A 27,149-nucleotide genomic window follows, 5' to 3' on the forward strand; every position below is an offset into this window, starting at 1 on the left:
TTGGTGAGTAAACCATGAACTGTGTTGTGTAACCTGGTATTTAAATTAGTCTTGATAATAGAGGAATGGAAAGTAACAAATGTGACCCTAGTTTTAAAAAGGGTTTTAAGGATGGTCATGGACTAATCGATAAAAAAATAGCTACCATGACAGACAAAATGCCAGTGATTGTGATAAAGTGTACTGTTTATAGGAACATGGATATGTATAATAGAAACTATCATTCTTTTGTACAAGTAGTTTTGTCTTGGAGCTTTGCTAATTATTTGAAAGAATAATTTCAAAAAGAGTCCTGTGCATTTGAAAGATGCACAGGAAAAAGTGAGCCAAAAGTTTTAAAACAGTTCTGTAACTGAAGACTGTTAACAAAATGAAGTAGGGAGTCACTTAAAATTCTTTCTGGATTAGTAAAGGGTTAGTATAGAGACTAATGGGCAGTTTTACATTGGCCTCTCACAGAGGTTTGTACTGGAACCTTTGCTGGTCCACCTGTTCCTAAACAGTCTGGAAAAGTGCAATTGTAAATATTGCAGATGATAAAAGGAAAATATTCACAGTTGTAGGCAGACCTAATGTTGACCCTGAAGAGCTGCAGAAGGATCTCACAGCAGGACCTGTGGTGATCCAGAAACCATGGCTGTCACAGTGGCCAGAAATCGCTGACCCCACTGTTCAGCTGAATCCATCATCAGAGAGAGGCAGTGGCTGTTGGATTACAGCAGCCATCAGCCCATAAACCGTGAGCCCAGCAGGCTGTGACCAGTCATGCCACTCAGGAAGGCAGGGACTTGTAGCTGTTCTTTTTAACAGCAGGGCCTGCAAAATGAAGATTCTTTCTCCCTGTTTTCTCAGAGTTTCATAACCCAAACAAGCTTAAAGTACATGTTTTGAACTTGGAGTTCCTGCTTGCTACAGGGTTGGAATATCACTATGAAAGTGATAGATAAGGTTTTGCTGCTGTGGGAATCTAGGGCTCTCAAGCCACCTTACTGGTGTTTGGGTGGATTTTTAGCAGCTTCTCTTAATTTCTTAAAATCATTCTGGATCTGTAAATAAGTTTGTTGATTGATGATAAATTTTTAAGCATGAATCAAGTATATACTGTTCCCATTTTCCTAAATTTGTAGATTTTTTTTATTATTCTTTTTCTAGCAGTAGCAATATTATGACTGTGCAGATCAGTTTTACTTCTACTGGTCACAAGCCTGTGGGCAATGGCCAATGCCAGTTTGCTGCTACTGCAGAAGCTAAGAGCAGTCACAGGCCCTAAAATTAATCCCAGGGGAAATCAGATAAAGAAGCAGAAATATTTCATACAGCAACCAGATTCTGATGTTGTCTTTGGTCAGGCTTGAGCTACAAGCTGAATATGAGATTGAGGGGAATCTTTGCCTTGTATCAGAAAACAACTTGTGGAAAGGAGAGAGTGACTTCTGCTATACTGTGGGGAAACGTAGTTTCCTGAGTTTACTTGTGAGTGACAGGAGAGAGGGATTTATGAGTCCAAGCAAGGCATATGGGTATAGAAGCAGTCAGTGATGGGGTGTATTGTTAGGTCTGAGGATAAGTGCATAAGAATGAAGAACTCAGAATGGGTATCAGAGAAGGGGTTTCAATAAGAGTTGGAAAGATCACAGTTGGATAAATACACTGAGGTCAGTTGAAACTCACTTTACTAGAGAACATGGCTACAGCTCTCTATCTGAGTCTAGCTCGCACCACACTTTTCCTAGCTACACTCTTACCTGTCTTCTGGAACCTCAGCTTCTTCTCCAGTTTCTGCACATAACCCTTTTAAGTGGAAAACCTACTTTACTGCTTACTCCAGGAACAATTACATGCAAAGGTACAAATGGTCCTATAAATCTTTATGTCTTCTGTCCCATTATACTTTCTTCAGCCTCCTGTCTGTGAAGTTCTGTACTGCAGATGCAGATGGACAAATGAATCACAGAATAGAATCATTTAGATTGGAAAAGGCCCTTAAGATTGTCAAGTTAACCATAAACCTAACAGTAAAAGTCCACCACTAAATTGTGTCCCTAAGTGCTGTGCCCACGTCTTTTAAATGCCCTGGATGACCTGCTCTAGTGCGTATCAACCCTCTCAGTGAAGAAATGTTTCCTAATATCCAATCTAAACCTTCTCTGGAGCAACTTGAGTCCATTTCCTCTTATCCTGTCACTGGTTACTACCTGGGAGAATAGACTGACCCCCACTTGGCTCCACCACTCCTTTCAGGCAGTTATAGAGAGTGATAAGGTCTCCCCTGAGCCTTCTTTTCTCCAGGCTGAACAATTTCAGCTCCCTCAGCTGCTCCTCATAGGACCTGAGATCCAGACCCTTCCCCAGCTCCATATCCCTTCTCTGATGCTCCAGTACCTCCATGTCCTTCTTGTAGTGAGGAGCCCCAGACTGAACACGGTAATGGCAGCATGGCGTCACCAGTGAATACAAAATGATTCAAATGAGATGCTGTGGAAAACTGGCTGCACAATGGTAATGCTTCTCCTTTACAATGTACTGTTGTCATCTTCTCCAAGTGGGACATGTCCCATCATTCGAAATCTGCTGAGTGTAGATTAATTCATTTATTCCTTTTTCCCCTTCCTACATAACTCATAAGAACGTGATGGATTTTTCCAGATGAGTTATGACTTGTTTGTCTTACTGAACAGAAGGAAAAAAGTCTTGGATTTCTAAAGCCTGGTCTCTTTCATTTGCATTTTTCTGTGCTCTGTGATCTTCCTAACAATAAATTAATCCAGTGGATTATTACACCTACTGGTGTTGAATTGAAGCTTATAGACAGTGGGATTTCATAATTACTATTTTGCCAGTCCCTAAAAAGTTGTTTATGAAGACTAAAGAGTCTGCAGAAAGAATGAAAGCAATGTCATAGGACATCCCCTTAAATGAAAAGGTTTTTTTAAAATGCAGTGGAGGTTTTTTTGGCACTGATCTTTTCATAAGTCTTCAGCTTTAATTTAGCAGTTTTCCTTCTCAGTATTGATTATGATTGCACACTTATTTCTATGACTAAACTTAGCTAACAAGATACATGATTTCTGCTCAAGTTTGGAACTCAGTAATTAATAATCCTGTCAGTACATGACTGTACAAATAAATTATGTACCAAGATCACCATAACAATAGTAAAAAAGCCCCATACTTTTGGAGTGGGGGTGTTGGGTTGGTTTAGTGTTTTTTCTAAGAGGGTACATTCTTTTAAAAGGAAACTATTTTTGTGTTTCTCTCTTGGTCGGATTTCTATACTGGATATAGAGATCATTATTTGAGTTAGTCAACATTGGTCCCTAAAAATTTGCTTTACTTTTATTGTTTGTCATATGTCATTTTATCTTTAAAGACTGCCGGAGTTCATGATTCCTGAGAAGTAACACCTTGAAGTTCTGGCACTATCTTCTACAAAGTAACTTACACTGAGCTGGCTTCCTGTTACTGTGTCAATGAAACATCAAATGTTGATACTATGTGTGAAACAACATTTGATATTGTGGCTATTAAGCTGCTTGAAAAAATTCTATACAGATGGTTTTTATGTTTACAAGACCTTGCATTTAAAAATGTATGTCATGGATGCAGGTAATAAATATTGTTTATGAATTGTTGCAGGATAGAAAATACTTATAATTGTGTACAAGATGTTAGTCTTAGCTCTCGCTATTTTTATCTTCTAAATATCTTATAATAAGGTGGTTATAAATATTTAAAGATATGAATCATTTAATTTGTTGAAGCACAGTGTGCATCATTTAGAATGGTGGTAAAGGAGAAAAGTGGACATGCCCTTCTCGTAACAGCTAAACATGAAAATAAGTTATCAGAGATAATGATATAATTCAAATTTTTAGAAATTGTTATGTTTTTCTGTATAAGCATAGCTCTTTACAGAATTATGATCTCATCCTAAGGTTACAGTTATCTAAATAGATTAATTGCTGAATTTTATTCTAGTGTTTTTATATCTTTGCTGGAAGTAAGAGAACACAAACATTTAAAATTTAAATTATTGATTTTCGGCCATGCTACAACTTTCAGAACTTAGTATTTAACCCCAGGATTTGTTCCATAGCTCTTTTAAATTCTGGAATTCCAAAAATTGTTCAGGTGAGTAGGAAAAAGCATAGAAAGAAACTGAAATGGGGAGAAGGAAATCACACTCCTTTACAAAAGAAAAGATTAAAAAAACTTAATGAGCATAGGAGAAATAATAGGGTGAAAGAGAGGAGTCAGGTGAATATTTCCAGTAATATTTTTTATATTGTGCTCAGATATATTATGCTTTGTGCTTACATGGAAAACAGAGTGAGATTTCAGCTTTCTAACTGCTGTTCTGAGCTGTACTTTACTCCCTGTGCTTTTTTATTTTAGCACAGTCACTTCTAAGGAAGGCTTTAAATTGGCTTTCAGGGCCAACCTGAATCACACAATTCATTATCCTGCTGAAATGATGACTACCCCAATGTTTGTCTTCCCAAGTTAGTATTAAAAACCTACTATTAGACATGAAAAAAAAATCAGAACCATTTTAAAAATACATATTTCTGTTAATTCTAGTCACTAGCATTTGGGAAAAGGGACAAGCAGGCACTCAGTAACAGTAAAGAGTGTCAGAATTTCTGTGTGAAACCTAATTGTAATAGTACTGAAATAGAAAATAAAACCTGCTAATTAGATGTTACTCAGCAGGATTAGGAAAAGTCAATCAATTCATAACTAAATGTAGCTGTAGAACAATGGATTACTTACATTGGCACTCATTACAGGTTAGACATCAGTGTGGATTTCATCCATAAGCTGTAATAAAATAAAATAAGTTAGGAAATTGCAAAAAAAAAAAAAAAGCTTCATTCAGTAATTTGTCCATAGATGTTCTTAGTTTCTGCATGATTCCTATAAGTATATACAGTATTATAGCAAGAGTATATATTTAGGGAAATCCTATACTTTTTAAACTAAGCAATTAACAAATATTCATACAGTGACTATAACTGGTCTTCATGAATTAACACACAAAAAACCCCATTTAACTACAGGGATAAGGATCTCCCATTTTTGGTACATTCATGCAGTGGTATGCATAAAACATTTTAACTGTTCACCTGAGCAACACTTCAGTGTAACTGAGCCCTGAGCTGGTGGATGGCAGAATAACATCCTCTCTAAAAGGGGACAGAGAGTGAAAATGGGTGGGGCAGGGAGAGGTCTTATGGTGCCAGTTCACAATTAATTTTGGAATGGTAACATCTACTTTTTGGAATGTAGTGTATTAATTTCTGCTGATAGAGATAGGTCAGCATAAGAACTATGCTATAAATTGCTGTGTGATAGGGTTCCCATTCCTATGCCATGTTTGTGTCACTGGACAGCAGTTTTTAAGGGCACCCAGTAAAGATATGAATACAGAAAAACTAACATAACTGTACTCTTCATTCTAAAAAGAAAATGAAATTAAATGCAGATAGAATTTTTAGAAGTTCTAAATAAGAGACTTTTTGGTCTATTTTATGGTTAAACCCTTGCCGTTTTGTTGTTTTGTATTGATGTTACACTATTTAATGTTTCATGATTGGTTTAGATCATGTAAATCCCATTTCAAGTATATTTAAATTTTAAAGACGTCTTTTTAATTGCATTGTAACTGGCAACTCTGTGTTGTCCTCATGTAATAGGCAGTATCAAGATGAGTGTATTCTGAAGTAGTTGATAGTGGAAGCCCACTCCAATCCCAGCACTATGTCTTTCAGACTTTCCATATTGACAAGAAAGAGCCAACAGTGCGCGGTCCATTTGGTATCTTCCAGCCCCCAGATCACTGCCCAGGAGGAAAGCTCACTTTCCCATTCCCTTCTCTGCTCATTCATGCTTTGATACTGCTGTTCTGTAAGTGCACAGTCTTGGCTTTGCATCTGGGCTGGCAAGCTGGTGAAGGTGGTATGAAGAGGTTGTTTCCACAGACCAGTTCCACACTGGTTTCCTGCACACACTGGGCTGTGTACCAACTTTAAAACCAGACCTTCCCCATGACTCTTTTATTTAATTATAGCTACTTTAAAATAACCATTATGTCTCCATGACCATGACATTGGATTTCAGCATTTTTTCACAGCAGTATTTACTGTATTTAGTAACAAATTACTGAAATATCAGCCATGCTATTTTAAGAACGAGTTAAATGTGATATTTAATTAATTGTGTCTTAAAGTTTGGAATAGAGAATCCCAGTAATATTAAGCTTAAATTTTTAATTACAGCAGATAAACTTAAAGCCCTATAGTATATAATTAGTTCTAACAGAAAAGCAAACTTCCTTTTATTTGGGTCAGACTTAATTTTTGTGCTCAGTGTAGTGCACACAAGTACTGCTCAATAATAAAAAATATTATGCAGCACAGATCTCCTACATTTTCTGTGCAGATGAAAATCATTAGTAAATTTTCCTTGTTCAGATTAAAGGAAGTTGAAAATATGCTGAATCACTTATTATTTTAATCCAGATGTTGTTATCCATAAATATTAATCTCGAAGATAAAATGCTAGCTTAATAAATACTAGTAAACTTTACAAAATTAATTACATTTTAAATATGTGATTCAGAGTCTAAGATTCAAATCTTAGGATGGGATGAATCGCCCTCTGGAGGTGCCCATTTTAGTTTCCTGACTTCACAGGAATCTTGCTCTGAAGTGACTAGTTCAAACTAAAAGTTAAGTGACTGGCCTATCACCTTCATTGAGAAATAACTGAACATTTCGTACCCAGTAGATCTTGTTATTAGACCTCTCTAAGAATGGCTGCCTTATTCCTCACCTTTTCTGTCAGTGTTCTTGTACTGTTTCTAATATGAATAAACACAAGTGTTACTGCTGCCATTTCCTGTATATTGTTTTTTCCTGTCCTTATCAATCTTGTTATCTTATCTTTCCCTGTTTTTTTTTTCTTTTTCTTTTTTTCTTGACTCTCTACAGCTGCCATCTTTTCTGAAGCTTTTCATTTGCTACCTCTCTGACAATCCTACTTTCCATGTTGAAAGTATTATCCCAACTTCTGATGTGGAAGATTGCCGGCCCTTTCTTTGATGCTGATACCAGTATTTTATTGACTAATAGTATTGTAATGAAGACATAGAAAAAGAAGACTATGGTACTCATGAGATTTTTTATGGTTTGTGTAGTCAAAAAATATTGTTCTTTTGCCTTCATATAAAATGTGTTGGTTTCCCAATGTAACTGTAACTTAAAGATGTTTGTAGAAATGTAAAATTAAATGTGAATAGTATAAAATCCATATTAAAGACATAAAAGTTTAATAAAATACAGCATTAGTCTTTATTTTAACAACTGAGTCCTACATGGCTCACTTGCAAAATGTGGGGTAGACTTACAAAGTTGCATACTGGTAAAGTCCAACTTACTAAAAGGTGGAATTTCTTTGTCTGTAATTATTAAAAGGTCAACATATTTTCTTTCTCCCTCTGGTAATATTTTCTTGTTATACCTGTTAAAGATCTCTCCTTCTTTTCAGTTCTGTCTTCTCCACTTTTTTAGTTCCTTTTGTTAACCTCAGTTTGTGGTTCCTTTCTACCCTGGTCTCCTGGTCTCTCCTAACTCTTTTAGTCCAATACTGATCCCTTTTTTCACATGTTTGCATCCATTTGCCTAGAATATTGTCTTGAGCATGATCATATATACCCAAGAATGTATTTACTTCTAAATGCTGGATGGATCTGCTATTTTAGGACTTCAAGTAAAGCAGAGAAGAAACTTAACAATTCACAACAGTTTTTTAGGTTTTTTTATTATACATATGCCTTCAGAGGATCAAAGTACCTTGCTTTGTACATCAGTGGAATAGTAGCTATAGGAAGAGATAAACATTCCTGTAAAAATAAAGACTTATGGTACTTGTTCAATATAGGAATGCTAACTTAAAAAGAGCATGAATGAAACCATGCTGTGTTCATAAATTGTATGGCAAATGTTTTTAGTTTTGTTTGCACATAAAGAAAAATGCTATTGGAAAGAGTGCCTTGTACTGATAGCAATATAAGGAGATAGAAATTTTTGAAAAAGACAACTAAAAGTTATACATGCATAAAATCAGGAGAATTTTTTACAAACATGCTCTGCTCTAGCAGAAATACTGAATAACAGTTAATGTTTTTTATAGGATAGATACCTACATATGTTATTAGGTATACTAAATGTTCTTTAGGTAATATAAATAATTTGAATTGCAGTAAAATGAATGCCATGATAAAACATAAACAGTGATGTTCAGAACTTTTGATTTTTATGTGTAAAATATTCTGTAGCCTCTTCTGGTACCTACAATAATAGGCAAAAAGAATGGTGCTAATAATAGCAATATACTAGAAAATTATTGGAGGTGTGAGTGAGAGTAATTTATGGTGCCTAAAAGTTTTTAACTAGTCCAGTTACCTGCAGGACTTTGCATAATTTGGAGGCCATTAACAAAACACCTTTGCTAGATGTGTGTACTGAGCATGAGGATGACATTACAGACAATGATTAGGATGCAAAGGAAATTCAGAATCTCTGAAATGATTATACCAATGAGGAGTTTATGTTGAACCATAGAAGCAGTAAGTTTTTGCCAAAATTATGTTGCATTGACTGCAACTAAATTTCTAAAGAAAAGCTATATTAAAATTATCCATAGAAAACAAAAGAATATTAAAACCCATGTAAAACCTGATGGGGCTTTTTGCAGTATACCCTCAAATGATGCAAATTGACATCATACATTTAAGTCATTACTGGTTGCTGAAGATTTGCCCTTTCTATTAACAATATAAGGGAATACAAATCCTGAAATAATCTATGACTTAATACTCTTGTTCATTTTACAGTAGAGCTGCTATGGACTAAGGCCTTGCTCATAATGAAAAATAACACAATTCTAACACTGGCATATTATTGTTAGAAGGAAGTACATCAAACTGACTTAGCATAGTTTTAGAAAACTAGTTTTGAGTGTACTGTATTGGTGTAGCTTAAGTCACAAAACTATTGCTTTTTTGATAATACTACTAATCTAAAATTCAGACTTGTAGGTGGATGATAAGATTATTTCTACACTCAGTTTTGTGTATTTTTGAGATTTTTGAGTGATGAAATCTCGCTTTAAAAAATCAGTTAAAATGTCCTTATTTTAAAATCTATTAGGATCAGTAAGGAAAGCATAACTGAGAATACTAACAAAACAGGAAAGATATTTCAGCAAATGAATAAGTGTAACCATAGGGAAACATTTGTCAGAGGAGAATAAATCTGAGAGAATTGCTACATTAAGATGTGAAAACATAAAGTCCTGCAGGAAATAATAATGAAAAAATAGGTCTTTCTGTTCATAAATACAGCTTAGGTACAGGTGGTCTTGAGAGATGCAATACCACTACAAATTCCAAGAATTGTTCTTTGATTGCATTAGAAACAGTACTGGCTAAGACATAAATAGAACATAATAGCTACTATCTGTAGCTATATAAGGAAAATAAAATGAGGGAAACATAATTTATAAAGTAATCACCCTGCTTGCAGATTCTGCAGATCACATGGCTGGCAGATACAGAAATAATTTCACAAATGAAAATGGAAGAAGCAAAATTCATGAAGATTGTATTGAAGGTTTGATTTGTTTGACTTTCTCTAGGCCTATGAGAGTTTCCATGATTATCATATATATATAAAAATATATATATACACATATACACACTGATGTATTATATTCATGGTATAAATACATAAATACATTTCCATATATATAGCAATATATATGGAAATGTATGAAAAGCTGTAAAAGAGGAATTTGATTTATGTGCAAGAGGTTCTTCAAAGTAGGTTAGAGGATTTTTGTATGGTACTTAAATAACTGGAAGAAGTAATGAGAGTTAATTCAGTACTGGATCTGATAGTGATCAGGAAAAAAGGAGATACTAGATCTAACACTAAGATCTTATGACTGTTCAATACTTCTGCTTTATTAAAAAGACCAGAAAAAGTGTAAACATACTGTGAAAATCACTGACATAAAGACTGACAGAATGATTTTGAAGAGTAATAGCAAAAAGCTGGTTCAGAGTAACATTGCAATAATAATAAGAGAGATTCCACTGTAAAAAAAATGTTTAGCGAAATATAAAGTTAGAGAAAAGGAAATGGAACTGGAAAGGAGAACTTTAAATTTACCATCATGCAAAGAAAGAACAGAAAGAGTGCTCAGACCATGTGATGCTATCTAAGAAAGCCTAATTATCCACTTAATTAGTGTAATTTTTCTAATATATTCTGAAAGTATGTGAAAATCTTAAAAGAATGCAAGAAAGCAGATTTTTTTCAAGTTTCTTGAGCAGTTTTTTTTTTTTTCCCAATAGAATAATACTGAATAAAAGGAAGTCTTAAGACCACTGTCTGAATCAGATCACTTATTTGAAAAGATACTTGAAGAAACAGTGAACAATAATGATAATTGAGAATACAGAAAAATGTCTGAAAATATTAAGGGTTCCAGCTTCTGTGCCCTCGTTCTGCTCACTGGAGGTAGCACATGGTAACCAAGATCCATTCCTACAAACAGGCTGAGAATTTGCCTGCTCTGGGGAAGTTACAGTCAGCCTAACACTGGTCTGTCCTTCACCCATACCAACAGCTCAGTCCTCTGTGCAGGTTTGTGACTGGCATCAAATGAAGGTATCTCTCTACCAGTTTTTGGCTGCATTTAATTTCTTAGGTCACATAGAAAAGAAAATGCACCACAGCCCAGTCAAGAGCCGGTAGCAAACTACAGCTCATGTTTGCCTGGCTAACCCACCTGCTCTCCTGAGCCAGGGTAACCTCATTTGTACTGCCTATTAGAAGATTCCCTAACCCATTCCTCAAATCCTGCAGTATTTTACCCGAGTGCTTGTTGGCCTCGGCTAAAAGCATACCAAAGAGCAGGCAAACAGTTAAAGGGTGTGGATTATCACATGGTTGAGCTCAAGTATGTGCCTGAGCCCTCTGCAGCTCAGTAAGACACATGTAACCTTATGAACTACATCCAGTTGGCAGTAATTACAATTAATGTATTACATTTTGATATAATACATGACAATTAAAAGAAAAATAGAAAATCTGAAAAATCTGAAAAATTTGGCAAGGTTACAATAAAGAACACAGCATAGGACCATTTGGGTAAATAGATTTCATTCACTACTAAAATGTAGTTTGGGTCACATCTACCTCATAGGATATAGGCCTGAAATATGCTTGTGGTATTTTATTCTGAGACTTTTGAGAAGGAGCTGATGCGGAAGTGGGCATGCTTCAATATAAAACAGTCACCTCATCATGCACACGATAGGATAAGGGCTCTACTGAATATGCAGTTTTCAAAAAAAACCAATATGCAGTAATGTCTTGGAATGAGTGCAATCTCTGTATTACTTGGACAGGTGTTCAGTACGTGATATAATTACCATTAGGTTCCAGGTCTCCTTTTGACCTGTGAGGTCACCAGTTATTTCCATAGTGATTTCAAATTTTTTAGGTTGTAGAAAACTATGTGCAGGAAAAACTGCACAAAAAGGGAAAATGAAATTACTTTCATAGACTGCTTTGTGACCTGGGATTAACTGCTTAAGTCTGAAGACAGAAAATAAAAAAGGAAAGGAAAATGTGGCACATCAGACAATGCTGGACCATGATCAATTAGCATTCAGTTGAGTATTGTCTTTTAAGTCACGTACATGTAAAGAGAGGAAATAAACTGCTCAAATAAAAACAAACACATATGTATTTTCATACTAACTACTCTGGTGAGTGCGGAGGACATAAAGTACATAAATGAAAGAAATTGGGCAAAATTGTAGGATGCTATAAATCAAAGGAAAATAGCCAAGAGTTTGAGAAGTAAGATTAGGAGTAGGGATTTGGAAACCGTCCTTAATATGAAATTATTCTTAATGGAACACTGGTAAGAAATTAGATCATCATAACAACAATTCAGTGTAAATTTGCCTGTAGATTTAGCATTTGGAGAAGCTGTTCTGCAGAAGTGCAGGCAGCTTTTCTGGAGGAACAAACCAGCTGACCTGGGTTAACCATATTGCTATGGACCAGATGTGCAACACAGTAGGGAACTGCATTACAAAAAATACCTTTTGTAGTATGAATGTATGAATCTGTACATTTGGCTTGCTTTACATCAGTAGGGTTATGTTTTTACCAATACTAGGCATTATATTAAAAGAAGGAAGAGACTATCAATGAATAATATAAGAAACTGGAATTAAGTGCACATAGAGAATAACAAAGCAAATCTGTCACATATATTACATACCTAGATGCATAAGAAGAAGTTTCTTTCTTATAATGACCTTATATTTTGGAAACACAGGTGAATTATATAAAATTACAATACTGTGATGCCCTTAAGTATAGTTTTAGAAAATTACATGAAACAGCCAAACAAAATATTTGAAGTTATCCACTTCTCTCTTGAGTACATTATATATGCTAAACCTAATGTCTGAACTGCCAGAACTGGTAGTTCCTGTTTTGAGGTAGAGTTGCTTCAAGACTTCTGCAAAATGAGATTCTGAAAATCTTACAGCAGATAGGAGGGAGCTGCTAGAAAAATCTTCATAGGCTGCTTCTCTGTTCATTGTGATCACATTCCGTGCCCATCACTCTGGCTTAAATAATCACTAGTTGAAGGATTGCCTGTCAATGTTTCCTGAGGAAGTGGGGAGACATAGATTTTAGGAGCTGCTGGAAGCTGAACTGAAGTATGGGAAGGAGGAGGTAACTGCATTCAGAAGTTTGGCTGAAGGGTAGAGGCTTTTCTGGAGATTGAGATTGGGTGGCTCTGAGCAGGAGTATAGTGCTGTGAGGAGTCCTTCAGCCTATTTACTCATTTAGCCTGTTGAGAGCACACTTAGGGATGTTTTGCCTATTGATAGATTAACTAGATTACAAAGAACAACTACTACATTTCAGAAATTCATTATGAAAGTACTCTATGAATAAACGATATGAATAATAAAAAACCAAACCAAACTGTAGAAACCACTTCTGAGAAGAACTTTCATGTGTGATTATGGCATAGTTGCATAGTCTGCGCAAGTGAAGTAGAGCAAAGTAATGGAAAATCTCGTCTAAATGTCATAAACTGCAGAGCAGAGCAGTTTATGACTTCTTCTCCACCTTCCCTCACCTCCCCCCCCCCCCACCACCCCAACCACCTTCTTTCCAAGGAAATAATTTGAAGATTCTTGGAATAAACCATCTGTGGTTAAAAAGTAAAGAGACTGGGTTCTCTAATGGCAGGCATTTGGGAGTAAATGTGAATACACATAGTTGCTGCAGAATTGATCTCTTATCATCTTAAATCCTTTGTTTTACTTCTCTTGGTCCACAATATTTCTTCTTCATTCATGCAAAACTCATTGAAAATAATGCAAAACATGACATATTTTTATCACAAACTAGTAGCTGTGTAATCATCAAAAAGAGATTCATAGTGTACTTCACCTACCAACATCCTTCTAACTCTGTTTCAGCAGACATTACCTATTTTGAAACAATGGAGATATGGGCTGAGAGTCAAATCTCCTTTCTATTACGCTTGATTCTCAGAGAAGAACTGGATTTATGCCTGTCTGTCCATCCATCCATCTGTCTGCTTATTTATTAAGAATAATTTAATTTGTGTTTCAGATGTTAAATGTAAAACCAAGAAGATATACAAAATCCCTGGTGTACCCAGTTTTTTGAAGGAAAAAATAAGAAAAAGTTACTTACTTTGTATACAAAGAAAATTGTCATTATTGATTTCCAAAAAAAGTTACTGAAGAGATGTAGAGGTGTATTTTATTTCAAGGGTCTGTGGGGCCTACTGCTCTACAGTTCCATAAAATTTCAAGTAGTATGGATACTATCTAGTTTTACAGATGAAGCAAAATGAAAGACCATACATGCAAATTTGCCAGAATAAAAATCAGTGAATAAAATTATTCTATCTCAAAATCAAGTCTACAGAAGAAAAATTATTTCAATTTTCAGGTGAAGGAGAATCCATAGGACAACATATGGGTGAAAATGCTTTTGGAAAGCAAGATTTATAAGGCATATTTCAAAAAAGTTGTATTTGTTTAGTCTAGAGAAGAGAAGACTGGGGAAAATAGTAGGACATCTGAAGATTATTGTGAAGGAGATGGTCACCAATGGTCTTTTGTACCCAGCTGCAGAAGGACAATAAACAAAATCTTAATTTACAATCAAACAGGACAGGCTACATATTTAGAAAGTCCTTTCAAGTACAAAGGCAGTTAAAGACTGGAACAAAGTTATCTGATGATGCTGCAGCATCTTCCTCATTGACAAGTTAGAACAGATTAGACAAAATGTCTCTGTCATAATAATACTCTTACATTTATTTTCTTCCATAATTGTTGGCTCCACACAATAGATAACCCAAATTATTAAGTTGTAACTTGAAAAATAAATTTGGAATGTGGAGATAAAATTGTGTCAATCATCATAAATGCAGTTTTCTTTTTTTTCTAATAGATGTATTCTTTAATTTTGCATGCCTTTGTGTATTTTCATTTTCACTCATTTAATTTTAAAGTTTATTGATATATAATTTCTATTTGCAGATCCTCAGTAAGGATAAAGCATGTTACCTGTTCACGTAAGCAGTGCTGTTATTCTGCTTGCACTGCTTGGTTTTCTTGTCAGGAAGTTAATTTCAGCATTGCCAATGCCCTTTTTTATTGAATTTGAATTCTCTCTAGCACATGCTCTTCAGGTATGTATAGCTTTGTAGGTATTACAGAGAAATATTCTGAATTCAAAACACATGTAGTTTCTTTTAAGTCACATATAGCTAACTAGGATTTGCTACTTGACAGAATATCTGAAAAAGTCTGATTCCTAAACAAAACCAGAACCTTATGGTGAATTTTACTTTCTGTGGTTAACAGGCTATTTTTACAGTGACAAATAAAGTCTGTTAGTAATAAAAATGAAACCTAGTATCTATGCTGTGATAATGGAATCGTAAAGTGAAATTAGTTAGTGATATTAGAAAGAATCATTTGTATTTCTGCTCCAAACCTCAAGTTATTTTATTTTCCTGTACTCAAAAACAATATTAAACAAAATGTATGGTTCATGTTACCAAGATTCATAGCCTTGATTAAAATGGGAATAATCCATGTATATGCTTTTGTTAGAGCATAAAATATGTAACATACAACAAGAATATTGAAGGAATGAAGATAATTTGACTATTCAGAATACTGACAGAATTCAGTCTATTCAGAATACTGGCTATCATGTCTGTTCTCTCTTAGAAATTCAACTTGAAGAGTGATGAGAAAAAAAATTAATAGTTATTTCTCTGTTGTACTATGTTATATACCTGAAGACTTATGTGGTTTTATATCAAACATTAATTGAAGTCTTCAAATGAAAGTGTTAATCTTCCAGTGGTTTTTCTTATATTGGGTCTGCAACAGGAAAGGCTGTGAACATTTGCAAATGGACATTTTATTCTACCTTCTTCCCTCAAATTGTGTTAGAAAAGTTTCAGTTATGAGATGCAGCTGTATTCAAAATGCAAGTATTGTACAGAGAATCAAATAGTTTTCACTCAGCTAACACCTCAGAGACAAAATGAAAAGTAGCACCCTTTCACTTTTCTGGCTCATTTTATCTTGTTATCTTGATAAGGAACCAAGGTTTCCAGTAAGACTTTTTTGTTTAATACTGCACCTAAACCATTTAGATTTACCTGGCTTTAGTTTATGGTTTATTGGTTGGTTTTTTTGTTGTTTCTTTTTGAAGTAGGAGGCATCTTATGCTATTTGAGAATTAACTTAGAAAGAGACCACCAAAATATTAAAACCTTTATGATACAAGCCCATTTGAAGAAAGATTGTCATCAGCTTGAACAGAATTATTCAAAAATATGACTCACATAACACTGCATCTTTATATTAATGCAGTTTATGTAGAAGGAAAACAGTGTAGGTCAGAGAAGTTTTTAGAGGAACGCGTCTAGCAAATAACTTTAGAATGCTTAAGTTACAGTTTTTTACAAGGATAGGAAAATATAATTCCTGGATAGAAGTGAATACTGCTTTTGAGAAGCCTCTGAAAGTTGTGTGACTTGACTTCTCATGTAAGTCAGAAATGTAATTTCTGATCCCAGGTGTTTCCTGAAGAGAGAATAATGGTTTGAAATTGCAAGATGCCTTAATCAGTTAAACAAACTGAGAAAAAAATACTAAAGCTTCTTTTACGTACAATTGAAACCTACAGTTGTCTTGTTTTACTTGTGAGAACTTGCTTCTCAACATGTATATTAATTTAAGAATTTTTGTAAGGAACATTCACTTTTACAGTTTGAAGTTGCAAATGCAAACTATATTTTTTAAGCTTTCCCATGTAATATTTTATTGAACAGTTTAAAAAATGCTGACTAAAGAAAGTATTTAAGTAACCAGAGGGGATTTATTAGGATGAGAAATTTAGTTTTCCTTCATGAGGTCCAGCACAACTACTACAGAAATCAATTTCCAGCAAGATGACTGTATCTATCTTGAGTAGTGTAGTACTCAGAAACACACAGTTAATAATATATAGATGGATATAACCCTCACTTTGAAAGGTGTTAATGAAATTATCTTTTAATAATTTTGAAAATATTACTTACAGATTAAATATGGACATCCAAAACCAGAATAATTAAAGGACAGTTAAGAAGAAAAAAATATATGCAGTTTGATTAAGTGAGGTAAAGAGCCTCACATGCAAGGAAACTGGAATGATACAATATTTATTTAAGTTGACAGAAGAATATATGACTGGAGTAGAATTGGTAGAACATGGTGTGCAGTTATTCTGAGTTATTCTATTTTAGCAGATTTAATTATGTGATGTAATCCCCTTATTTAACATAACTGCAGTTGGACTGAATGAAGTAGTACAAACTGCACATTGGAAAGATACAGGTTGGAAACGGTTAATATTTAGGAGTGTTAAAGTTTTTTTGGCCAGTTTTGAGAAATAAATAAGAAAATGTCAGAATTAAGAAAAATGTTTTATTTGAAGAACTAGAAATTGCATTTCTATGCAGTTTTGGGCTCTCCAGACTAGTAGTGTGAGGTACAGCAACAGCATAAAGAGATAATTACTTTATTAATTCAGTTTGTGTGTGTTAATTTATATAACCCAGTTTTCTAACTAAGTTGGCCAAAACACAGACAGTTACTTTAATTGCTCAGTTTTTATGAAGAATGAGAGTAACTTTTCTGGGATGCTCTTGGATGCCTCTTTGAGTGGTTGTGTAGAAGTGTTTCACTGCTGGTGTGCATATGCCCCCATGAGTGCAAGGACAAATTACTTGAATGAAAATGTCCATTAAATGCAGCAGACACTTAAATCAGCAGAAACTTGAAGCACCCTCATGTCCACTGACCTCAGGGCATTAAATAGCCATGTGAATACAAACATGGATGATTTAGTTATTTCCATCATGACACAGAGATGGAAATCATGCAATATGTGTATTTAGTTGTAATAGTATAGTTAATTTTGTACAATACGTTAAGTTCCTTAATGAGTTTTAGCAAAATACAGTTTGAGTTAACATACTATATATACATCTTTGTATATGGATAATGGAGTCATAGGTTACTAGTGTTTAACATTTTCCCTAGTGTGATTTTCAGGGAGCAATATATCCCATAGTAACATTTCCTCTGTCTGAGATGAAACAGAGCAGGGAAGGGAGGGATGGAGGGGAGAAGACTTCCCTTAAACAGAGATCAGTTTATTTCTAAATTCTACAAGTAAAGATTTAGTTATGATTTAAGACATTGTCTCTTGTCCAGAGTCCTAAAAGCTGGGACATTTCCATTAGTAGGATCCACTTGTATTGGCAGGGAAGTCTGATGGAGGCAAGAGGAATGTGAATCTCAGTACAAGTTGCTGCCCATGCATGTAGAAGGGATAAAATACTCCTCAGCAATATGACATGCCTTTGGTTGGTTCATGTATTTTAAAGTTCAGATCCTGAAAAGACGAATTTTATTACTTACATACTCTCTGCATGGACCTTGATAGTGGCTGGCTTTGTGTTAAGTGCCTTATGTATTTATAGCCCCAATAGTAGTGATTGTCTTTTTATTTCAGCACGGTGTCATATATAGTGCTGAGTGACTTGTTGGCTTTCCTCTCTCATTCTCTAAGCTATCCAGTTTATTAGAAACAATAAACACCAGAAACAGGGTGTCTTCTACAGCTGATTGCAGAAGCAAATGTACCATTCCAAATCAGTGACAGAACCTTCTGTCTCTACAGGAAGGGTGAGGGCCTAGCAGTTCAGTGTCAACTATCAGTGCCTCAGCAATTCACTTGTTATTTCAAATTCAGATTGGAGTAGTATCCATAATCCATAATATCTTAACCAATCACTAATCCTCAGGGATTTTGAACTGCCAGCCTGCAAGATGTCTGTTTTTATATAGGTATGCATGCAGCAGAGAAAAGACATTAGATTCCTCATAGGAACTCTGGATTACATTACAGAGTGCTACTCTTGAGTCTTTGTTATGAACCAAAGAGGAATTTTCTGTTGACTTGGTGTTTACCCTGCCTCCTCCCAGAAAAAGTAGCCATCACCACAGCCTGCTTCAGAAGATAAAGCATTGAGGTGTAGTACCACAACAGATCGTTGATTCAGTTCAAACAGGTCTAAAATGATATCATCATAACAATTCTCAGACTTACAGAAACAACATCAATTTAAAACATTTTGTTACGGTTTTACTGTTAGACATCAAATTATCAAGAGCTTTTTACTTCCCAGAGGAGAGGTTGTAGACAGCAACAGGTCGATTAAATCAGCCTCTAGGTCATTTTTCAAGATCAGTAAAATCCTCTCAGCACTTAATATCTCTCTCAACACATTTTGTACTTGAGCTACGTTCTGAAAGCACAGCCTTGCAATGACCTGGTACTTGCTGCATCAGGTGTCTGGGGTACACAAAGGAGTGCTCTCCTCATTAAACTTTGAATGAATTATAGCCATTACAGTGTCACCTTCATATCTTGAAGTACTAAGGGTCTGTGGGACAGACAGATCTATTCAGAGACAGGGATATGCTCACATTCAAAATCTTTGTGATGTTCAGGAGATGCCTGCTCTCCATATAAATATTTCAGTTGGTACTCTCTGCCTTGAACAATAAATAAATTTGGGTTTGTTTTTCAGGGACTTCTCAAACAATTGCCAATAGTCAACATGATAATTAATCATGTGTTTCTGTCAACAAGCCAGTGAGGGGCAAAACCATCCTCAGGAGCTTTTATGTGATATACAGCTCTAAGACAGAAAGAGGAAACATTTTGGATTAGAGCTGATAACGTTAGAGCCTTGAGCCTTTCTAACCTTCAGCATATCTAGCCATCATAGCAGAGTCAATAGCACTGACCTATCTTCCAGAGTCACATTTTTCAAATGGATGGGAACTTCTAAATGTGTGCTTGTTCATAACAGATACAAATAGGTGTCCTATTCTAACTAGAGGGATGCTGAGAGCTCCTGACAAAATGTTTTGTTTACCTGTTTATAACAGGGGTTTGGGTGCCTTTTTTTTTAATCTTTCCTTATGTCTTGTGGAACTTTCAGTACATTTTCTTTACCTGCTTATCCAGACATCCACTTCTGAAACAATAATCAGATCCTGCAGCCAAACCCGGAATGATTATGGCTGATAGACAGGGCGTTGTCTAAGTGAAATCTGCTGACAGAAACTATTTTGCAACAGTGCAGATCATTTTGTGTCAAATAGATTAACTTTAACTAGAGTTACTCAGAAACCTGAATGAAAAGACTTTCTGTTTGGATATTCTGGCATGGTCAGCCTCCTTAGCCTCTTCCTCTTCAATAGCACAGGACTGTTAAATAATTTTGACCCTAAATAGAGTTTATATAATTTCTCTAAAAGTGCATTTTTCTGCAATAGCTGCTTATCTTCTGTGCAGTGATACAATATACCATAACTTGTAGTAAGATTTAGGAAAGGGTTCTGTTTATATTTTTGCCTAAAAACGGAGACCTGTTTTACCTGTCTGTATAATTTTTTACTAATAGAAACTGTGCTTTCCTGTCTGCCTGAGAAGTATTTTTGTGTCTTGTAAAACACATGACAGGGAAAATGGGAGAATACTGCATGAATTAAGAATCTCCTACTGAAATAAAAGGAAACTCTCACAAGCTTCTGTGGTTTTCATTATGATGTTAACTGTCTACTTAAGGTCTACCCTAGAAACAATGTCCTTCTCCTTTAGAGGAGGCTTGAACTACTTTAGCTTCAGTTTTCTGCTTCAGTTTTAGACAAAGTTTACATTGATTCCTTGAGCTTTACTTATTAGAAAGTAATTTTCTTGGAATGGGGCTGATTTCTGTGCAAATGTGGCAAATTTTCTTCTCTTTATTTCCACTCCCTACGATTCGTTTAGATTCCGCTTGCAGAAAGACCAGCAGGGTTTTAAGAGCACAATATGCATGACTGCATCTTTTCCTCTAATGCATCTTCCCTAACAGTGGAAAAGAATGGCTCTCTCAGAATGTGCTCATCTAGGCTTCCAGTTCCCCAGGATCTTGGAAGGACTTCTTTGCAATAGCAGCTTCAGCATCTGCCACAGATAGCAGGCAGACTGTGGTTGATTGGCAGAGCTAAGAAGAAATAGATATTCAGCCCTGGGGCAATGAAGTCTTCTTCAGACACTGTAACTACAGGACCCCTCCAACAAACAGCAAAATTTGTGTTTTCACAACAGCAATAAATGTTCTAAAGTCATAAACAAAAAGGATGGACAAGGACCAACTTTTCACTTTCTCTATCAATAAAAAAATAAGGGTACATCAGAGGACAGCAGTAGGCCTGCTCAAAGTAAATAATACAATAAATTATATTATTTTATATGTTCATGGATATTATACTCACAACATTCTATTCCTAAAGACAGTATAGATTAACGAAGTGCACAACAAAATAAGGAAAGACTGCACAAGACCCTGGAAGAGAGATCTAGTGAAAGCCACTGACTGGACAAACTACATCAGGTTCAGGAAATCCTCCAAGCTAAAATAAATTTGGATGCTGGAATATATGAGCGTTATCAAATGTGCTTGTCCTGGTCCTACTGTTCACTGAGGTAATATTTTGATTAAGAATTGGTTTTTGTCAGCTGTTGGAGATGGGTAAATGAGCCAAGTGTATGCCCAGCCTGAACCAGTCTAACCTCTCTAGTATTCTTAAAACAAAGTTTGTTTATGAATCATGACCTACTCCTAGTCTTTGCAAAAATGAAACAAAATACTTTCAGGACTTTCCCTTCTTTGAATTCAATCAACTAGAATCAACCTTAGTCATTCTTATTCCTTTTACTACACTCTCAACATTGCTAACTTCCCAGTCTGTAGTATTTTAAAGATTTTTTAACATGTAAATGAAATGCCTCTACCTCTCCTTTTTTTCTCACCTAATCTTGTCCTTCCTTAAATCAAATTTTACTCATCTTTCTCTCTTTAGAGACTTGTTGCTACCATTGTAATTCTGAGTAGTGACTTTTCTTGTTCCTTATACTGGCTTTCAGATTGTCTTTATTACAGAGAGGAGATCTTTGAGCCCAGCAATGAAAAGAGCAAGAAAAATAACAGAAAATCCATGGCATACTGTTGTTTCCATCACAGTAATTTGTGAGGAGGAGGAATTTCATTCTGGTCCATCTTAAGTGAATAGATCAAATCTACAGATCTGCGATACCAAATCTGAAAGTCATATTACAAAATGCAGCAAGCCAGAATCACGACTATAGGAAGTTCTCAGAAATAACTTTCCGTTTAAACTTGGGAAAATTGTCCTGACAGTAGGTTTACCCTTCTAAGTCACTTTGTAAGGACAAGGAAATTTAATGATAAGTCTCTGTTTTTGGCAGAGATTAAGATGGTGAATTCATATGTTCAGTTCCCTGGTTAGCCCAAAGTATGTTTAATTTCCAGTAGATAGGCAAAAGTGCAGCTATAGCTTGAGGAGAACGAGAATGGGTGGAGGAACAGGGAAGGATCTAGAGCTCTTCATATTATCCTTTTACCCTTTCCCTCCTGCTGGTGATAAATCTGCACCTGAAGAGCCAGTGCATTAAAGAAGAAGCCTATCCTGTTTGTCTTCTTACTTCTAATGCCTCAGGTGTTGAGGAGATGAAGGCAAACCTCTGTGCCAGGGCTCTGTCTCTTTAACTTCACATGTGCACCAGAAGGCACAGTAGGGACCCATGCTGGTTGGAACACATTTTAGTCTAAATGGCTAAAAGAGAAAGGAGGGAAATAATGTTTTCTGCTACTTGTGTGGTCTCTTGGAATGATTAATAAGTGTTTAATGAGTTCTCTATGTATGCTTTCTTTAAATTAAAAGTTTATTTTTTTAACAGGACCACTTAAAATTAATTATGAAATTAGGACAGCCAGTATTAAGGCTAAATTTACTGTAGTATTTTAAAATAACACAATAAAAATACCATACCACACATTTTTTATACCAAGCTTTAGATAAAGTCAAACCACTGAAGGGGTGGAAGTCACTGGCAGAGCATTTGGTATTATAACCTGCAGAATGTGGAACCAACTCCTGATAGCTTTTCTTTTTCTCTTTTAGTGTACTCATCTACTTTATATTAATGACTAGTATGTTCAAAATAGAAAAATCTACTGGGAGATGAAAAAGCAGGTAATTAATTTTTTCTCATTAGATCCATGAATGAAAAGTGTAAGAGGATGAGATATACTAGTTGTACAGTCTTCAAGGTCATGCTAACCAGAAACAATCACCTAAGTTCACCAACTAGCAGTGATTCATCCTTGTTAAATAAATCAGTTTTCAGAGTATATTCTGGTAAGTTTTTTATTCTTACATGTTGTATACAGTTATAGCTATTTAATTTAACTGAGAAAAAAATTTTGCTACATTTAAATTGAATTCAATTTTCCATCTACATATGCACTTTTATAAATTATAATTAGAAGACAAAATCATGGTAAAAAGGAGCCATTAAATTTTCTATCATAAGATGTAAAAATTAAGAATAAGAAGTTCCTTATATAAATTATTAAATAAAAATTGTGCAGGCATGAAATCACAATCTAGATAGCAAAAAGAATAATATTTTTATAAAGAGAATATATTTAATTGAATAAGGGTCTTTAAAATGAAAGGGGGAAAAGGGAAATATAAAACTGATAAAACTGGACCAAAATAGACTGTGTAATACAAGGCCATTCTCTTTTCTGTTTTAAAAGGTAGCTAGAATTGGTAATTGAACTCAGAGACGAACCAATTCACCCAGTCTGCTTATAACATGCACTTGTAGTTCTGGGTCCTAAACAAACACAATATGGGCCTTGCAAGTGCTTTAGAAAGGCCTGGTTAATAATCGGTTGTCAGGAGTCGCCTCTGACCCGCGCGGGCCCTCCTTCCCTCGGAACAAAACCCCAGCATCTGCTGCCTGCTGGAGCCACCGCGGTGCGGGAGCTGAGCCCTTGTCACCGCGCCTCCCTGGCTGCGTGCAGCGAGGGAAACCTGCATCTGCGGCTTGGGCTCGGAGCAAAGGAAGGAAAGCTGGGCAGCTGAGCTGCTGAGACCCGCCTCGCTGTAAGGCAGGAGATGACCCGGGGATCGATGACCCTGACTATCAAGTGTGTTGTCTTGACAAACAGTAATTGCTTGACAATTGCTCTAGGCTTGGGAAACATACGTTATCATGTTCATGCTGTATCCACTGATAGAGATTGTTTTCCTTACACATACTGGATATTTCTAACTCCACTGAAACTACTGATGCGTGAAAACATAGATAAGTTCAAACTAGTGGTCTACAAGTTGAAAGTCTTAAACTTGAAGGTCTCTTCTTTGAGTTACTCCTTTTGGAGTAGAGGATGTCTGTCTTTGACTCAAGAATCAGTCTATGTCCAGTATGTCCAGCATCTACAGTGATCTTTAGAATGCTGGGTTGTTTTTTTGTTTTCTTTTCGTTTTTTTGCTTTGTTTTCTGGTTTGTTTGCTGCTTTTTCTTTTTTTTTTTTTTTTTTGAATGCTGTCTTTGTTAGAGCTGGAGTAGTTTGTTTCAATGAAAGAATATCTCAGTTTTGTGTTTATGACAATAGCATTCACCAATTATTTCCCTGTATAGGTTTCGGCATTAAGGCTGTTGACATATTAAAGAGCAATCTACACTCACATTTCAGCATTTAAGGCATATGCAGAACTTCAGCATTAATTACATATTTTATACTCAGTAAGAAGTTTTTTTTTTTGTTGTTCTGTACTGCAATGGCACTTCCTTTTGAACTACTGTCTACAGTTACTGTTTCTTCCCCTTCCAGCAGAAGTTTCACTGGTAATATAAACGTGAGCCTCTTCCAGTTGAAAACAATCTTATTTAATTTGAAATACAGTATTTTTTTCTCTGAAAACTTGCTTAGTCTCTCCCTGAAATAATCTTATATTTTTATGTATTTCCTTACTCCCTAACGTGTCTGCTTAAGTACTGAGAAACTTCACAAGTATAAGAAAAGTTGTAGAGAAACACACAAGATTATAGGAAATTTTTGTGAGGTATAGATTGCTAAAAAAAAATGAAAGGAAGGTAGGAATCATGCAATGTATAGCACTCATAGGGGCTCAAGTGGTTAGGGAGGTGTATTAAAGAAAAGGCAGCAAGAGCCTGTCAGGGGTCAGTACATGGTCACTCATGACCTCAGGGGCATAGAGACATAGAATCCTTGTGACATGATTTGCAAGAGAATGTATGGGCTTTGATTCACTCATTTACACAGCATCAGAAAGTAAATAGGAGACTGCTTTCCTATTTGATGAAGACTTCAGTCATCCAGACCAGCATCTTCTATTAAGCTTCTTATCTTTCCTTCCATTTTCATGTGCCTCTCTCATATTTCCAGCAGGCTCTTCCTCTAGATTGATGACTCTTATGCATAAGAAAAGGACAGGTTTGCTATTACTTGTAAATTTTTTGTCATATGACACAACCTGTCATTATTTCCCTTCTTGCTTTCAAATGAAATATCTCCCAATCTGTATGTTGAAATTGTGTATTATTTGCAACTACAGTTGTAGTCCCTAGATGTAGTATATAGCTTTTTATCTATAGACCTCAAGCTTCTTTTAAGCCTGGAATGAGATTTTGTTCCTGTAAAACTCTCAGGGCTCAGGTAATAGTGGCTGAAGCAAGACTAAACAGAATTTATTCCTTCTCACTGTTAGGATATTTGACAGATTGATACAGCTCTTCTAGCCTCTGAGTGCCACTGGCTCAGCCCAGCATTTATGCAGTGCTTTGTGCAGACTCTCCCAGTGCGAAACTTGCCCTATTCCAACAGGAGGTAGCTTATGGCTTCCTTCCATAGTTCCTGCAGGAGGATCCCTGGGTGAGATATGAGGCTTTCAGTGCCCTTTCCCAGTCAGGTCTTCATTTCTGATTTGAAGAGTGTGGAAGACTGGTGAGAATTTCAATCACTGTAATTTTGGGTTTCTTTTTTTGTGCGGTGATATGATATGGCATGGTAACTCCTCTTAAGAGAGGCCTTCACAGTTGGATTAGCCTCTTGACATCTGTTAGGCATTGCTAACTAGGCACCTTGCCTTGGGAACTGTGAGTTTTATATTTTGAAAAAGACAAATGTACAGGTAAGCAAAATGTTGCTAAAGCACTTATTTCAGATCTTGGATTATTTTTGACTTTCATAACCCTAGTATGTGTGGCATTGGCACATCCTGCAAGCATTATTTTATCTCTTAGATTCAGTGAGATGTAGGACAGTTTTAACTGTCCCTATCTTAGAATGGAAAAGCCATTGGTGAAATTGTGAATCAAGGACTGGATTATGACCCTTATTTAGACTCCCATTCCAAACTTTGGCCAAAGCACCATCCATCTTCTGCCTTGATATAGATTTAACATCAGCAGCATGAGTTAACTTGAAGTGTCTATAGGAGCAGTAACCAGAAACCTGTGCTCAGACAGTAGGATGAAAGACAGAGCAATTCTATTCTTTAATGTGTTTATCAATCCTGTTTATTTAAGCATATTCAGGAAATTAAGTTGCTTAACTTCTCTTTTAATTTATTTACAGGTTTACTTTGCCTGTAATGATGAACTACTGTGATAGTTTGATTTTTATGATTTGTATGAAGCATGAAGCTTTCAAAGCCATGTGTCAAAGGTAAGTTATTTCAATAATACTGATATTTGTATATGTCCCTAAAAATATTGTATGTTTATGGGAGAAGTTTTCATCACTTTATTGAAGACTCAGCTCTGCTGAGTAAAAGATGTTATGAAGCAGTAGGAACTCCTGCAGGGAGCTCTGACAGATATTTTCTCCCAGTGCTTGCCAATATAGTGAGGAAGTGTGCATACTGCACCAGCTTTTAAAATAGTGCAACCTGATCCTTTCTTCACAGCTCAGAGGATGGGGGTGGGGAGTGAAGGTGAAGCATAAGAGTCCATATCCTCCTCCTCATTTTGGGTCTGGTTTTCTTTATTGAGTAAAGAGAGCATTAATTGTGCATGAGTATTATGATAAAGGACCCTTTGCTCTCACCCTTCACATTTCTTGTGACATAGGCCAGGTTTAATCTAGTCTGTATCAGGAGAAACTAAGAATACTTTGCAGTGTCTTATTGAGATTCCCCCTCATTTTCATTTTCCCTCAATGGTATGTAAATCATTGCTTGTAAGGGATAAAAATCTGTAGGAGTTACGAAACCAAAGTGATTGCACTAATGTCAAACTCCTAGTTAGCCTGCAGTTTATCACTCTCCTTAGAGTAATATAACTGAGATGAAATACACTTCAAAACAAAAGAGACTATCTAATTTTTCTCTATCAACTAATAAAAGTAAAATTGACAAACTAATGTAAATCACTAACCAAATCTTTCAAAACAAGACTGGACAATTGTTTTCAATACAAAACAAGTCAGGAAATTGTTTTGTTGAGAGTTTCACTTGCATGTAGGGTTTAAAAAGT

General features: G+C 35.6%; 2 protein-coding genes across 37 annotated transcripts in view; one reads left to right on the forward strand and one right to left on the reverse strand.

Moving 5' to 3' along the window:
* The window catches only part of SPRYD7 (SPRY domain containing 7), a 121,706-nt gene that overhangs the window by 89,714 nt on the left and 4,843 nt on the right, over positions 1-27,149 (reverse strand). Inside the window, exon 2 of the mRNA XM_077781412.2 lies at positions 4,774-4,821. The gene's annotated coding sequence lies outside the window, so the exon portion shown is untranslated. The remainder of the gene's footprint in view (positions 1-4,773; positions 4,822-27,149) is intronic.
* LOC116184187 (uncharacterized) overlaps positions 1-27,149 on the forward strand; it is a 103,850-nt gene that overhangs the window by 18,666 nt on the left and 58,035 nt on the right. For 6 of the 36 annotated variants that reach the window (XR_014954820.1, XR_014954819.1, XR_014954846.1 and 3 more), the window contains one exon: positions 26,251-26,340. Coding sequence is in view for 2 of the 36 variants with exons in the window: in XM_085578122.1 (XP_085434248.1) it covers positions 26,313-26,340 (28 nt within the window). In the remaining 34 variants the exon portion in view is untranslated. Of the gene's footprint in view, positions 26,341-27,149 lie in introns of those variants that run through there. The other 30 variants (XR_014954815.1, XR_014954817.1, XR_014954818.1 and 27 more) reach the window with 11 other exon arrangements.

The sequence above is a fragment of the Lonchura striata genome, chromosome 1 (genome assembly GCF_050655825.1).
Source record: "Lonchura striata isolate lonStrDom1 chromosome 1, ASM5065582v1, whole genome shotgun sequence".
In the NCBI taxonomy this organism is placed as follows: Eukaryota; Metazoa; Chordata; class Aves; order Passeriformes; family Estrildidae; genus Lonchura; species Lonchura striata.